The 12,773-nt window shown below is 55.3% G+C and overlaps 1 protein-coding gene across 3 annotated transcripts in view; it reads left to right on the top strand.

Annotated features, from left to right (window-relative positions):
* Nucleotides 1-3,484: 3,484 nt before the first annotated feature.
* Nucleotides 3,485-12,773, top strand: part of BCL11B (BCL11 transcription factor B) — a 92,454-nt gene continuing 83,165 nt past the window's right edge. For 2 of the 3 annotated variants that reach the window (XM_030883406.2, XM_030883404.2), the window contains exon 1: nt 3,485-3,613. In XM_030883406.2, coding sequence (XP_030739266.1) covers nt 3,556-3,613 — 58 coding nt within the window. In that variant the 5' untranslated portion in view covers nt 3,485-3,555. Of the gene's footprint in view, nt 3,614-5,692; nt 5,702-12,773 lie in introns of those variants that run through there. The other variant, XM_060293668.1, reaches the window with a different exon arrangement.

The following is a 12,773-nucleotide window of genomic DNA, read 5'->3' as shown; positions in this document are numbered from 1 at the left end:
GTAGGAGGAGGGGGAGGAGGGCGAAGGGGCCAGCACAGGGCTGGGCAGGGGCAGGGCAGCCTCTCCCTGGCCGCCGCGAGGTGGAGCGCGCCGGCGGGCTGCGGCGTGTCCAGCCCTGCGCCGGCCCGCCCGCGCGTCCCTCTTCCCGCCGTCGGGGCAGCGTGGGGCCAATGAGGAAGTGCTCCCCGGGTCAGTCGCGGCCCGCGCCGCCCCCTGCCCGCTACTTCCTGCTGGGGGTGGGGCGGGGGTGCCCCATCCCTGGACCCAGCCGCCCGAGCGCGCGCGATTAGGCAGCTGCAGCCGGGGCCCCCGGGCACCCTGCACAGTCCGCGGAGGGGCCTCCTTCCTAGGAGGGGGCTGCCCCATTCCCCCAGGCCACAGACCGGGTCCCCCATCCTTGTAATCGGCCCCGGGAGGGTGAGGGTCGCGTGCTGGGATTTCGGGCGCCGGAGCGCCGGCGGCGCGGAGAGGCAGGCCAGCCGCGGCGATTTGAGTCCAGACCTGCCCCCGTGCGCTGTGTGACCTTGGGCAAAGCACTGTCCCTCTCTGGACTTCACACCACCAGTGCTCAGAGAGCTCTCCCAAATTTAAGAATGTGGGCAAGTTGGGATGGCCGGTTTATGGTTTTCTTAAGAAGTTTATTTAAGGTGCGTGTGGGCATTTTTTTCTTACTTAGGCCACTTTCCTGGAAAGATTTTCGTGGTAGGGCTGCATGGGAGGAGGTGCTTCCAGACTTTGGACCACGTGGAGGTGGGGTGTAGGTGGTGGGTGATGGGCTGCAGCGCGCAGCCCCGGGTGGGTAGCTAGTGCGGACTGGCTCGCCCCCCGCTCCCCTTCGCCCCCCACGCCGCCCCCTCCGCCCAGTCTCCACCCGCTCGTCCGCCGACCCTGCCGCCCGGTCCGCAGAGCTGCACGCTAGGGCACATTTTATTGTTATTAGTTTTTAGGTGGGGGTGGCTTGGGCTGAGAGGTTTTTCTGTCCTCGCCAATGGGCGCTGCGCTCTGTTAAGTTGTTGGTGCCGTCGCCCGACCCACGACCTTGGGGGCGAACGCCCCCACCCCCGTATCCTCCCCAGAGGAAAAGGCCCTGAGGGAGGCGGCGCTCCCGGAGGCGTCACGGCCCAGCCTTTCGCTCCGGTGAGGCCGCCAGGGCCCGGCCTGGGGGCGGGGTGGGGTGGGTGCAGCTGGGCTCGCCCGCGAAGCCCAGTCCGGAGCCAGGCCCGGACCCGCCCTCGCCGCCTCCCGGCCCAGACCCGAGATGCCCTGGGAACGGTGAGGGGGCCGGCCGCGTGGCACGCCCAGCCGGGAGGGCAAGTCGCGAAATAGATGAAGTTGGCTGCGGCCTGGGGAGGGACGAGGAGGTTGGAGTGGGGGTGGAGGTCCACGCGGACTGCGGCCTGGCCTTGTCCCCGGGCCACGGACAGGCGCCCACAACTCCTCTTGTCCTCGCCGGCTGCAGATCAAACGGCTGACAAGGCAGCTGTGTCCTTCCCGGTCTGACGGGCGATTTCCAGTCCTGCCCTGGGCGGAGGAGCCCTGGGGGAGGGGGGCGTTACTTCCAGGCTGCAGTAATTGTCAGGGGGTGGGAGGGAACTGGGGGACCTGAGGGGGTCACCCACACGAGTGGGTCCAGAGATCCGGCCACACCTATTTCTGGGTCAGCAGGTACGAGAACCTCTCCCACGTGGAGCAGCCCTGCCCTTCACCCCCACGCTTCCCACAGATCTCGACGTTGGGGCCGGGGTGTCCGTGTACACCGCAAGGAGTTAATGGGATGAGGTGGAGGGAGCGCACAGATTGGGGTGAACATTCCTTCCGGAATGCGACTCAGACAAGGTCTCACGTTTCCCCTCCCCCAAATGTGCCCTTAATTCTCTGCTCTTAGCATCTTTTATTTTGTCCGCTCCGCTCTCGCCGAGTTTGGAATATCAGGATTTATATGGAGACACTTTTTGGAAGTTTAACCCCGACCCCTCGATAAAACAAAAGTGAAAACAACCAAGGTACTTTTCTAGGGACATGAAGCAATTGACCATCTGCCTCCAGTCCCCGTGTCGACCCCAACCCTCTTTCACAGCCATCCCCACGCCCCCCCCCCCCCCGCCAAGAGCTTTCGGATGAGTGGGTGGGGACTTGCGTTGATTCAACTTACTTCCACGCACAGCGCACTCCGCCCCTCTTCTCTCGGGGTCCAGCTCCCTGGAGGGGAGGAGGGATGGAGGATTTTCTTTTATTTAAAAATATCCTGCCCAGCGTCCTCCCTCTCCCCCCTCCCCCAGGCGTTTTGCGCTGGCAGTGCAAGGGGAGGAGAGGAGCGCTCTAAAACGCTGCACGTGTGGCCGGCCTGGACTGCGGGTGTGCGCACGGGCGAATATGTGTGTGAGTGTGTGTGAGTGTATGTGTGTGTGTGTGTGTGTGCGCGCTTTCTTGTTCTCTTACAGGGTACAATGTTAAAAAGCCACCGCTAGTCGCCCCCAGTGCTCCGACTCTCTGGGTCTTTTTGTCTCTAGTGCAGATTAAACGTCACGTCCGCACTTGAACTTGAATTTTATCCCATTGTACAGAGGCAGCCCCAGCCATAGAGAGACCGAGAGCTCCCAGAGAACCCGGACTCCGCCATCTTCACGTTGCAATCTATAGCTCCCAGTCCGCGCCCGCACCGACCCAGGCGCACTGGGCGAGCCGCCCCTCGGCCCAGCTCCCCTCGGGCCCGCGGCGCCAGGGGAGCGCTGGGGAGCGCTCGCGGGGACCCGGCAGCCTCTCCGGTCGGCGCCAGCCTGCCAGGTGAACTGGGAAGGAGCCGCTCCTGGAGTCCCCCCAGAGCCTCGGAAGGGTCAGTCTCCGAGAAAAAAACAGGCAGCCCGCAGAAAACCCAGAAACAACCGAACCGGGGCAGTTTTACATTGCTTTGGGTTTCTGGAGGGGGCGGGGTGAGGGGGTACGAGACAAGTCCCCAAGTTTTCTTTGCTTTTTTTTCTTTTCTTTTTCTTCTATTTTTTATTTGTTTGCATTTTTTTTTCCTTTTTCCCCCTCCTGGTAGAAGTGCGCTTTCCACCTACCAGACCCTGAAAGAAAGTGTCAGGAGCCGGTGCAAAATCCGGTTTAAGTTCAAGAAGACATTTGCAAGTCCAGGAGGCCAAGCAGTTTGAAGAAGTGTAAGCAATTTTTTTTCCTTGAAAAGAATATATTTTTGAAGAAACCAGCCAGTCCGCGACAAGCAAGAGCAGATTTTTTTTTTTTTGCCTTTCTCCTATTTTAGATCGAGAGGTTTTCCTTTTTCCTTCTCTTTTTCTTTTTTTTGCAAACAAAACAAAAAACAGCATAGAAGAAAGCGCAAAATAAAGAAGAAGAAGAGGAGGAAGAGAGGGCAAGAGGGGAAGGAAAAAAAAAAAAAAACAAAACACCAACCCGGGCAGAGGAGGCGCGGCGGCGGCGGCGGCGGCAGCGGCGGCGGCAGCGGCGCGGCGCGGCGGCAGCGGCGGCGGCTCGGACCCCTCCCCCGGCTCCCCCCATCGGTGCAGCTCTCCGGGCGATGCCAGAATAGATGCCGGGGCAATGTCCCGCCGCAAACAGGGCAACCCGCAGCACTTGTCCCAGAGGGAGCTCATCACCCGTAAGTGTCTGCGGCGTGCGCGCGAGGGGCCGGAGGATGGGGCTCCGGGCGCCCGGGGCTGGGGACACCAAGCCAGGCGCAGCCGGGCCGGGCGCCGGGGAGGCCCGCGGGCTCGCAGAGGCAGCAGCGTCGGCCCAGAGCATGGTAGGGGGCGGGGGGCCTTGGGAAAGTTTCTTTGCAGCCCGGAGAGTCCGGGCTCTGCGCACTCAGACGCGCCTCGGGCTCGGGGGCCTGCGGAGCGGGCTCCGGGCCGGGGAGTGGGCGCGCGGGCTGGAGGAGGTGTGTGTGTGCGCGCGGATCCCGGCTGGACGCTCGCCCCTCCGAGCGGCGTGTGTGGCGGCGGCGGCGCTGGTGGCGGGGTTTGGAGAGGAGGGGGAGGGGGCTGGGGGAGCGGAGGGGGAGGGGAGCCGGGAAGTGGGGAAAAGTTGGCTAGCGCGTGGGTCCGCGCTGACGGCGCGGGCGGAGGAGAGCGGGGTGCGCTCGGGCCTGGGGGAGATGCGGGGCGAGGGGCGGCCGCCGGCTCCGAGTCCCCCAGGCGCTGCACCCGGCCGGGCAGGGCGCCGGCCACGCCGGTCCTAGGATTCCGCAGCCGCCTTTCTCTCCCCTCCTCTTGCTATTTGCAAAAGAATCCAGCTGCGTGGCTGTTTGCCGGGCTCCTGCACCCCAACCCCCATTTCCCCACCTCCGTCTGTCTCCTGGGATGATCTTGTCTTCTTTCCCCCACTCCAAAAGAAGGTGGGGGCATCGGGGGCTGGTGAAAAATCCCCGCCACGGGGGGAAAAAAAGCGTTGTTAGCTAGGAGTGGGATGTGCTTGTACAATAGTGGAGGGGGGGAAGAAAAAAAGAAAAAAGGAAAGAGATCTATCAATCTCTCACCCATCTTCCTATCTCGGATCTTTCATCTCCCCTATCTAAATAAACAAGGCAGGTCGCAGTGGAAATCCACCGGCTGAAATCGTGTGGATTTCAAGCAAGTGGCGGGGCGGGCAAAGTCAGGCAGCGGGGCAGAGACGCAGCAGCTTCCAGCGCCCCAGTCGGGTTTATTTAGCAAAGGGAAGAAGCGTGCGGGAGCGGGCCAGGTACGGGGTTTGCAGGGGAGCTCGCCCGGCTGCCTGCACGCTTGCACCCCCGGAAGGTCGGCTCGCAGCGCTCCCCGCCCGCCGCAGCCCGCGGGGCCGCTGCTCCGCGGCGCGCAAACCTTTCCCCGCGGTCCTTTCTCTCGCGGTGCCTGGGTCGCCTTTGCTTTTTTTTTTTTTTTTTTAATTTTTTTGAAACTGCAATAGAAATAAAACGTCCTCTGGGTGCCATCGAAACAGCGGGCAGGTTGTGTTCCTGCAGTCCTTGGAGCACCTCGTCAGGCTGGGGCCGGGCTGCCGGCGCGGAGCTGGAGAAGGGCTGCGCGCCCAGCCGCCGCCGAGGACCGGCTGCGGGGCGGCCGAGAGCCGAATATTTATGTTATATTTTAAAAAATTTAAATAAATAAATAAATATATAAAGGGGTTCTCCCCTCCCCTGAAAACCCAGCATAGGCGCCATCTGCTCGGAGCATTTGCTGCTGCCATCTCTCCTTTGTTACAGCAGATACATTAGTAAGAATTTGTGGATTTATTATTATTTTGGGGGGAAGGGAATAGATATTAAAGTGGGCTTGCCTTGGGAGAGGGATACCTTTCTGGAGGGAGGGAAGAGGACTTCTATTTTTCATCATTGTAACATCAAAGGAGACTCGCTGGTTGCATTTAAAACAAAATGTTTTGCGACCATATTTGAACCTGGTTTGATCAAGGTCCTCATCGCCAGTTGACATTTCGTCCTTTACCAATCCTTTAGCAATCGCTTATTCTACCCCCCTCCCCCGTTTAGATGGTGGAGTGGCTGTTAGAATGTCTGTACTTGCAGACGCCTAATTTCTCCAGGAGGCAATTTGCCCCACAGAGCCTCTGTATAATTGCAAGGGTTGTTTTTGAGGAGGGGGAAGTTGGGGGGGGGAGTCCGGGAAGGGGGAGTTGTCTGGGGTGCATTGACAAGCTGGCAGCAGCGAAGGAGCCAGGAGTGTTTGCAGTTGTGTGTAAAGGGGGAAAGAAGCAGGTAGGTTCGCTTTGCTTTTGCTCTCTCCTCTCTGGTGTTCCTGGGACCTCAGGAGCAAGCCCTGGCCAGGAGGACTGGCGGCAGCTGGGCATGGGGGGCGAGGGGTGCCTAGTGCAACATCCTTCCATCCTTCATTTGTTTCACGGCTGTTTCAGTCTTGCTCAGAGCAGTGCTGGGGAAAGCCGGCTGACCCTGGAGCAGTGGCAGGGAAGGAGAGGTGGGGAGGAGACCAGGGGGCAAAGGATATCCCACCTGCCTTCCTGGAGTGCACGGAGCCCAGGGCATATGCAGGGGTTTAAGCAGGGAGAGTGGTCCAACCAGTTTTCAGACAAGGCTATTTATTATCCAAAAGCAGCTGGCTTTTCTGTCTGTCCTATGTCACCCGGAAGGTGGGAGTGCAGGCAGGGGAAAAGCAAGAATTGGATGCAGTTTCGGCTGTAGGGCCTGTGCAAGTGTGCCTTTCCACAACGATGCAGGAGTTGTGGGTCTCGTGTGCTCTGGAGCCCTGGCCAGCAAAATGAGTGCTGCCGCAGCCCCGATCCGGTGTCCACATTTTAGTTCAAATGTGAAAGAAACAGCCTAAAACGTGGTGCATCTTCAGTTGGGTGGCAGCCCGCCGGCCTCAGGTTCTTTAGAGATGATGCAACTTAGTATAACTGATGGTTTGAGAAACAGAAGAGCACACAAACAGCATCGATCATCTTGCAGGGGGGTTGGCAAGTGGGAGAAGGGCTCCATAATGAGCTAGTTAAATTTACAGACAGGGCCAGTGAGAAGAGGAGTGAGGTAGAAAAGAGAGAGTGGGAGACAGCTGGGGATGAAGACTGAGGCTTCTGGTTTGTTTCAAAATGTTTGACCCAGATGGATATGGCTTTTAAAACCGGAGGACAGACACAGCTTTCAAGAAAAACAAACACAAAACAACACAGTGACAGTAGTGGACAGGGTAGGATGAGGACCAGTGACTGGCCAGGCAGAGGGAAGGGCCGTGAGCCCACTGTGCCAGGCCGGGTGAGTGGGGAGGCAGATGAATCCCAGGCCGTGCAGGAGCTCTGAGGCTTCCCGAAGGAAATAAGAAGGCCAGGGTAGATTACACAGACCCAGCGAAGGTGATTTTCTTCGACAACCCACCAACAGGTTTCCTTGGAAGGTTAGTAATTTTCCGTATGAATTCACGATTTTGCAGAACTACTAGAGACCCCAGATTTGACACGGAAGTTAGGGTGTGTTAATTCCATGGTTGCCTTTTAAATTAGGCTTTGCTGTGGCTGTGTGTTTTGAAGGCCGCTGTGCTTACAATTATCTTAACTTCCCAGGGTAGAGTATATCTCCAGGTGTCCACATATCTTTCAAAATTGGGCCTCTGATAAATTTCATAAGACCTGGGTCCCTCTTTTTTTTTGGTAGTTGGTGGGGGGAGTGAAGTTTGTCTCCCTTCTGCACAGAAGGGAACCCCATATCATTAGAAGTGTGATATAAGTCAGCTGCTCTGATTCTAAGGGAGAATAGAAATGTGTTCATCCAAGGTGTTATGCCAGGCGGACTTTATTCATTTGTAATTCACACCTGAGAGAAAAAATAGCCATGAGCATATTTTAACAACCCATAATATTTTTAAAGGGTAGTCTTTCCCTCCCTGAAAATTATGCACGGGGGCATATTTCCTTTTTTTCTGAGGGTGGGAGGTGGCTCTCTGTGCTTTGGCCTTGGCGATTTTTGTCTGGCCTTCAAAATATTTCGTAACAGAAAACGAGTCATTTCTCAAGTGCTGGAGTGAATGCAGTTGCTTTGGTGAAGGCGGCCTTAGGAACATGGAGGGAGGCTGAGTCAGATGCTGGGATGTGATGCTTTGCTGACCACTGTGCGGGGCCAGATGGGTCTCATTGACCAAAGGGGAGGCCAATTTTGGGTGCCCCGGACAGTAATTAGCATCTGTCTCAGGTGAGATGGGAGCGCGCAAAGCAATCGATCAGTTTCCCGCTGTAGAGGGCACTGGTTTCTAGCGCCTTATCAGAATCGAGCTCTTGGCACTGTCTTTGGGCTTAGAACACGGCTTGCACTCGCCTTCTCTTTTTCCTTTTCATCTCCTTTCTCCGATCGCTTTGCATTCTCTGTTGCTTGTTGTGATAAAATACTTTCCAAAATAAACTTTCAGTTGAATTGGCTTTTAGTTGATGGCAAGGCTGCAACGCCCAGCAGCGTCTGGCGCCTCTTGGCAGCTAGGGGGAGCTCGGTGCCCGTGTCATGCGTGGAGCCGTCGCTGCGAGGGGCCGGGACCCGGCTTCCATCAGCCGCGAAAGCAGTTTACGTTGCTGCAAAATGTCCTAAGTGTGAAGTTGTAATATTGATTTTCCTGCAGAGAGTCGAGCAGGACAAAATGAGAATATAAGTTTGAGAAATCTATTTTCGAGCCATCGGCATTGATTTACAAGCCCTCACTAGGCAGATGGGGACAATTTTCTTTTTTTTTAATTTTTTTTTTAAACAGTTACAATTGTTAGCTTTGAATGGGCGTGTTTCCTCCGGTTAGTCTGTGGTCTTGACTTTCTGAATTGCATTAGGTCGTTGAGGCATGCCTGATGGGGTGAGGGGGTCTGCGAAGAGTGAACCTCGTTTTGTCCATTCCTGTGTTGCATGTCACAGACCTGGGGATCTGCCACTGCTCTGGGGAGTCATGCGTCTCAAACAGCTTGATGAGTGGAAATCTTTTCAGCTCAGATTTTATAACACTTGGATCCTCAATTCCATTTATTAGGTAACGTTCCCACTGTACTAAGTGAACTAGCACCATTCCCCAAAGAGATAAAATGCCAACTCAAATAATGTGTAAAACTTTGTCTGGAAGGAGTATGTGCTTGCTAGACCCAGCATTGCTAATACCTTTCACCCCAAACGGTGCCCTTAATGGATGGCTTTTAATGACACGATTTCTCCCCTAACCGTGTAATTTCGTGCTGGGGAATATGTGTGCTTTTGATCACGGAATTTGTGGATCTATAATGTCTTCTTCTCCAAGTTCAAGAAATCTGCAGAGGGCTTCCCAGGTGGCGCAGTGGTTGAGGGTCTGCCTGCCGATGCAGGGGACACGGGTTCGTGCCCCGGTCCGGGAAGATCCCACATGCCGCGGAGCGGCTGGGCCCGTGAGCCATGGCCGCTGAGCCTGCGCGTCCGGAGCCTGTGCTCCGCAACGGGAGAGACGCCACAACAGTAAGAGGCCCGCGTACCGCAAAAAAAAAAAAAAAAAAAAAGAAATCTGCAGACAGCACAGTTAACCCAGAGTCTTCTGCTTGAGTTCAATATATGGGCAGAAGAGGTAACGTGGCGACAGGAAAGGAGTGCTTTATTCTAACCTGAAAGAGAAATAAATTAGGTCAGACAAAAGCCTAGCGCTGTCATCAGGCAGAGCAAGAGCCTTCACTCTCCAGTACAGAGGGCCAGCAATTTATCTGATGATTTCTCGACTTCATTTAATGTCTGAATCGAGCCTGCTGTAAGCATATTGTGGCAGCGAGCTCATTTGACGACTCAGAGACGAGGCGTCACTGTCACCTCGAAGCCTTGGGCTGGGACGGTTGCCTCTGGCCTGCAGAGAACCGTTAAAAAAATTCATTTCAGAAATCCCCAGTCCTTTGCCTTGGAACTTGGGGGAGTTTCACAAGCTGTAACTAAACACAGACTACAGATACCACAATGTGTGAAGAAAAATATTATATGGGGGAGGGTAAAGATGGGGTCCTTGACCTTTGGGGACTATCTCCTCCATCTCCTATGGCTTAAGGAAGGACCTTCTGGCTGTCTAGTTAGGTCTTACCGTTAGCTGAAACTCTCCAGGGACTTTGGACTAAGTTGAATGCTGTTGTCACATCTGGGAGGACAAGGGACAGTAAATGCTCCTTGGGGACCATGCCCATGGTCAAGTTGTTGATGCCGGCCAAGCATCTGCAGGTGGTGTTAGCTGTGGGCCCGCTGGGGTATTTTTTTCATGGGGAGAGGGCACATCAGAAGACCAGGGATGAATGTCTGTGTCACCCGGCTGCTCTGAGCATGGCTTTGTCACTTTCCAGCTCTATTTACTCACACGCTTGGGCCTGGGGGCCTGTGTGTCCTTTTCCCCACCCCCTGCTCCCAATCCCACACATCTTCCTTCCTTCCCAGAGAGCCAAACCTCAGTGAGATCTACCCGAGCTGTCGTCCCCTCCCCAAGAAAAGCCATTTGTTGACCGCCTCCCTGGAGCAGTAGTTTTCCCCAGGCGAGTATAAAAAGTGCCGAGAGCAGGCTATTTGGAGACACATGAAAAGCAGAGGGACACACTTCGTGTGTCTTCTGCACGAGCCTGCGAGCGGGGTGAGGGGAACAGCATCGTTTTTACTGGCAAAAGTGACACCAGATTGCGCTTTGATTAATGGTGCTACATTCACGGGGACTCTCGTCCGGCATTTTGACATATGCAAGTCTTTTGTGTAGTTGCTGAAATTCAAGAAATTCATTCTTTATTTCTTTTTCCGAGGCAGCTGATCATCTGCTTGGGTGTTGAATCAGACAGACTGAGCTCTGGTACTGTAATGAAATCCCAGACCACACAAAATTAGGTAACTTCAAAGTAAAAAAAAAAAAAAAAAAATCCTCTGTTTCACACAACTTTTTTATGACCCCCTTCAATTGAACTGCTGAAATGCAAATACACTTGAGAACGTTCTAACAACTTCAGTGCTAAAACAACACACGAAAATGACTCAAGGAAGCTGAATGCCAATGTTACTGTGATGAACGTGCACCTCAGAAATGGATGCCCTGCTGAGAATTAAAAAAGTGGTGGAGGATCACGTTTAAATTTCTCCCTTGGAAACGAGATGCTGAAAGCAGCTTCCACTCTTGCTAGTTTGCTGTCGGCCTCAGAGACTCTCCTCCAGTTAAGGGCTTGTAGCTCAGCGTCCTGTATGATGGCCCTTTTCTTCTGCTGAGCACCTTTGAAAAAGCACAGCGTTACATAAAACAAATCTCTTCGTTGGGCCCCGAAGAATGCTTTTACGTCGCATCGTTGTGAGCTCTGTCGTGTCTCTGAAGATTTAAGGCGTTTGCAATTTTCTGGGATCTTCTGAATGTGTTTAGAAGTATTTCTGTACCTTTCCTTTTTTTTTTCTTTTCTTTAAAGAACTATTTTATTTCTCAAATCATAGGTCACTCCATTCTTTGGTCTCATGGACTTGACTTCTTTCTTAGTAACCTTTTAGTAGTGGACGGGCTCTGTGAATACACCTGAACGCTGCTCTCCTTAATGGGCTCTTTTTCCTGCTTTTGACTGTGTGAGACCCGGCCTCCGGAGCTCAGTTTTGCGGGATCTGGAGAGGTGGATGCAGTGGGGGAGGGGGGAGAGGTTGGACTGAGTCCATGGAGCAAGTTAGGGTGTGTTGCAGCGAGCTGATTTTAACACGCTAAAGTATTCTGAAACCAGGCCGGGGGCATGGAGGACAATATGTGTATGTATATGGGGGTGCCCCTCACACCCTCAGAACTCCCCACCTGGAGTCTACCGGCTGGGTTCTTCCTGCACCCCAAACCTCTCCTCGGATCAGGAATCCCCGCCTTCCTGAAATGCAGGCCAAGCCTTCCCCATGATGGGCCCGGTCAGCCAGACCCTGGGTCATTTTCACGGGAAGGGAAATCCACGTTACAGATAAGGTTGTGCCCTGGCATCCTTCTCTCTACCCAGATGTCAGAAATCTTGAACATTTCATTTTGAGGCGTGTGCTGTGTCTGGCATGGAGCAGATGGGGCCTTGAGGGGTGGTGGCCGGCCCTGGTGTGTGCCCGTCCCTGCAGCGGATTTGAGGGCGCTGGGGAGGTGGCCTTTGAGGGTCTCAAGGAGGCTCGGGGTCTGGGTGACACCTGGAACAGGCTGGAGTCCTCAGCCCTTCTCCCTGGAGGGCAGGTGGTCCGGGAAGAGAGAGCTCATCTCTCTGCGGAACCCGTCTCTCACCAGCCTGGCTGCACCCCCCCGGGTCGGGTCCTTGCTTGGAGGCGGGAGTTGGGTGGGCAGACGGGAGGCAGGGACCCGGCTGCGTCCTGACCCTTCTTGGCCCCTCGAGGAACGTCCTCGGGACACTGCCTGGCTCAGCTGAGGCTCCCCGCTTATCTGCGACTCCTCTGCCGGGCGCTGCGCGATTCCCTCTGTGCGGAGAACTTCATAAATGTCTTGTCGAGCCTTTAAGCGTCATCTAGTCATAGATTATTTTCTCCACCAAGAATTGATTCCTTCTCTCTCCCATCCACCCCTCCCCCCGCCACACACGGTTGTTATTTTCTCTTGGAGCCAATAAATTAAACATTGATGGAAGCTCAGAAAGTGTTGTGCTCCGTCGAGTTCGCGTTTTAGTGGCGTTTAGGTGTCGCCTGGGGTCTTGGCCCCTCCCTGACTGTTCGCGGGGAGGAGAGTGAAAAGATCCTTTTGCAGATTACTGGTGAGCACGGGCCGGCTGGCAAAGGCTCCGTCTTCGTAGGAAGCAGGTGTAACGTCTCCAGTCAGAGGCAGGGCTCCGGCAGGCGGATGGGTGCTCAACGTTTCTTGTAAACACTCGTGCAAATAGGATGGCGGCTGTGACGTTGGTGGCCCAAGATTTTGAGAGCCTGGCACCCCTCCTCCCCACATCCTTCCCCTATCCACCCACGCCCCCATCACTGAATCCATACCTCTATGTAGGTGTCTCCTGGTCTGTGGCTTAGCCATTAAGGACAGCGATTTGGATTTGAATCAGTGCAGGGGTAAGGGGACACGGGCCTGTGCACTGTGTGTGCAGCAGGGCACACACGCTGTGCTCTGGGGACAGAGGCCCGCCCCTTGGCTGGAATTCCCCGAAGGGCAGGTGCAGGGGCAGTTGTTAGGGGAGACCCAGGGTGGGCGGGGCCCTTGGAGCCCAGCGTGTGTGTAGGGCAGTCACTGACCAGGTAAGGCTCGCTAGGCCTTTGCAGCTGCCGGGGGCCTGTGGGCTGCTTGGCTGGGCCGGTGTTAATGATGTCTTTCCATCTGTCTTCTGCCCACATTCCTTCCCAGCCAAGCATGGGGGAGCGAGTCTTA

This window comes from Globicephala melas, chromosome 2 (genome assembly GCF_963455315.2).
Source record: "Globicephala melas chromosome 2, mGloMel1.2, whole genome shotgun sequence".
Lineage (NCBI taxonomy): Eukaryota > Metazoa > Chordata > Mammalia > Artiodactyla > Delphinidae > Globicephala > Globicephala melas.
The sequence above is the reverse complement of the archived record's forward strand: the minus strand, read 5'-3'. Positions and strand labels throughout refer to the sequence as shown.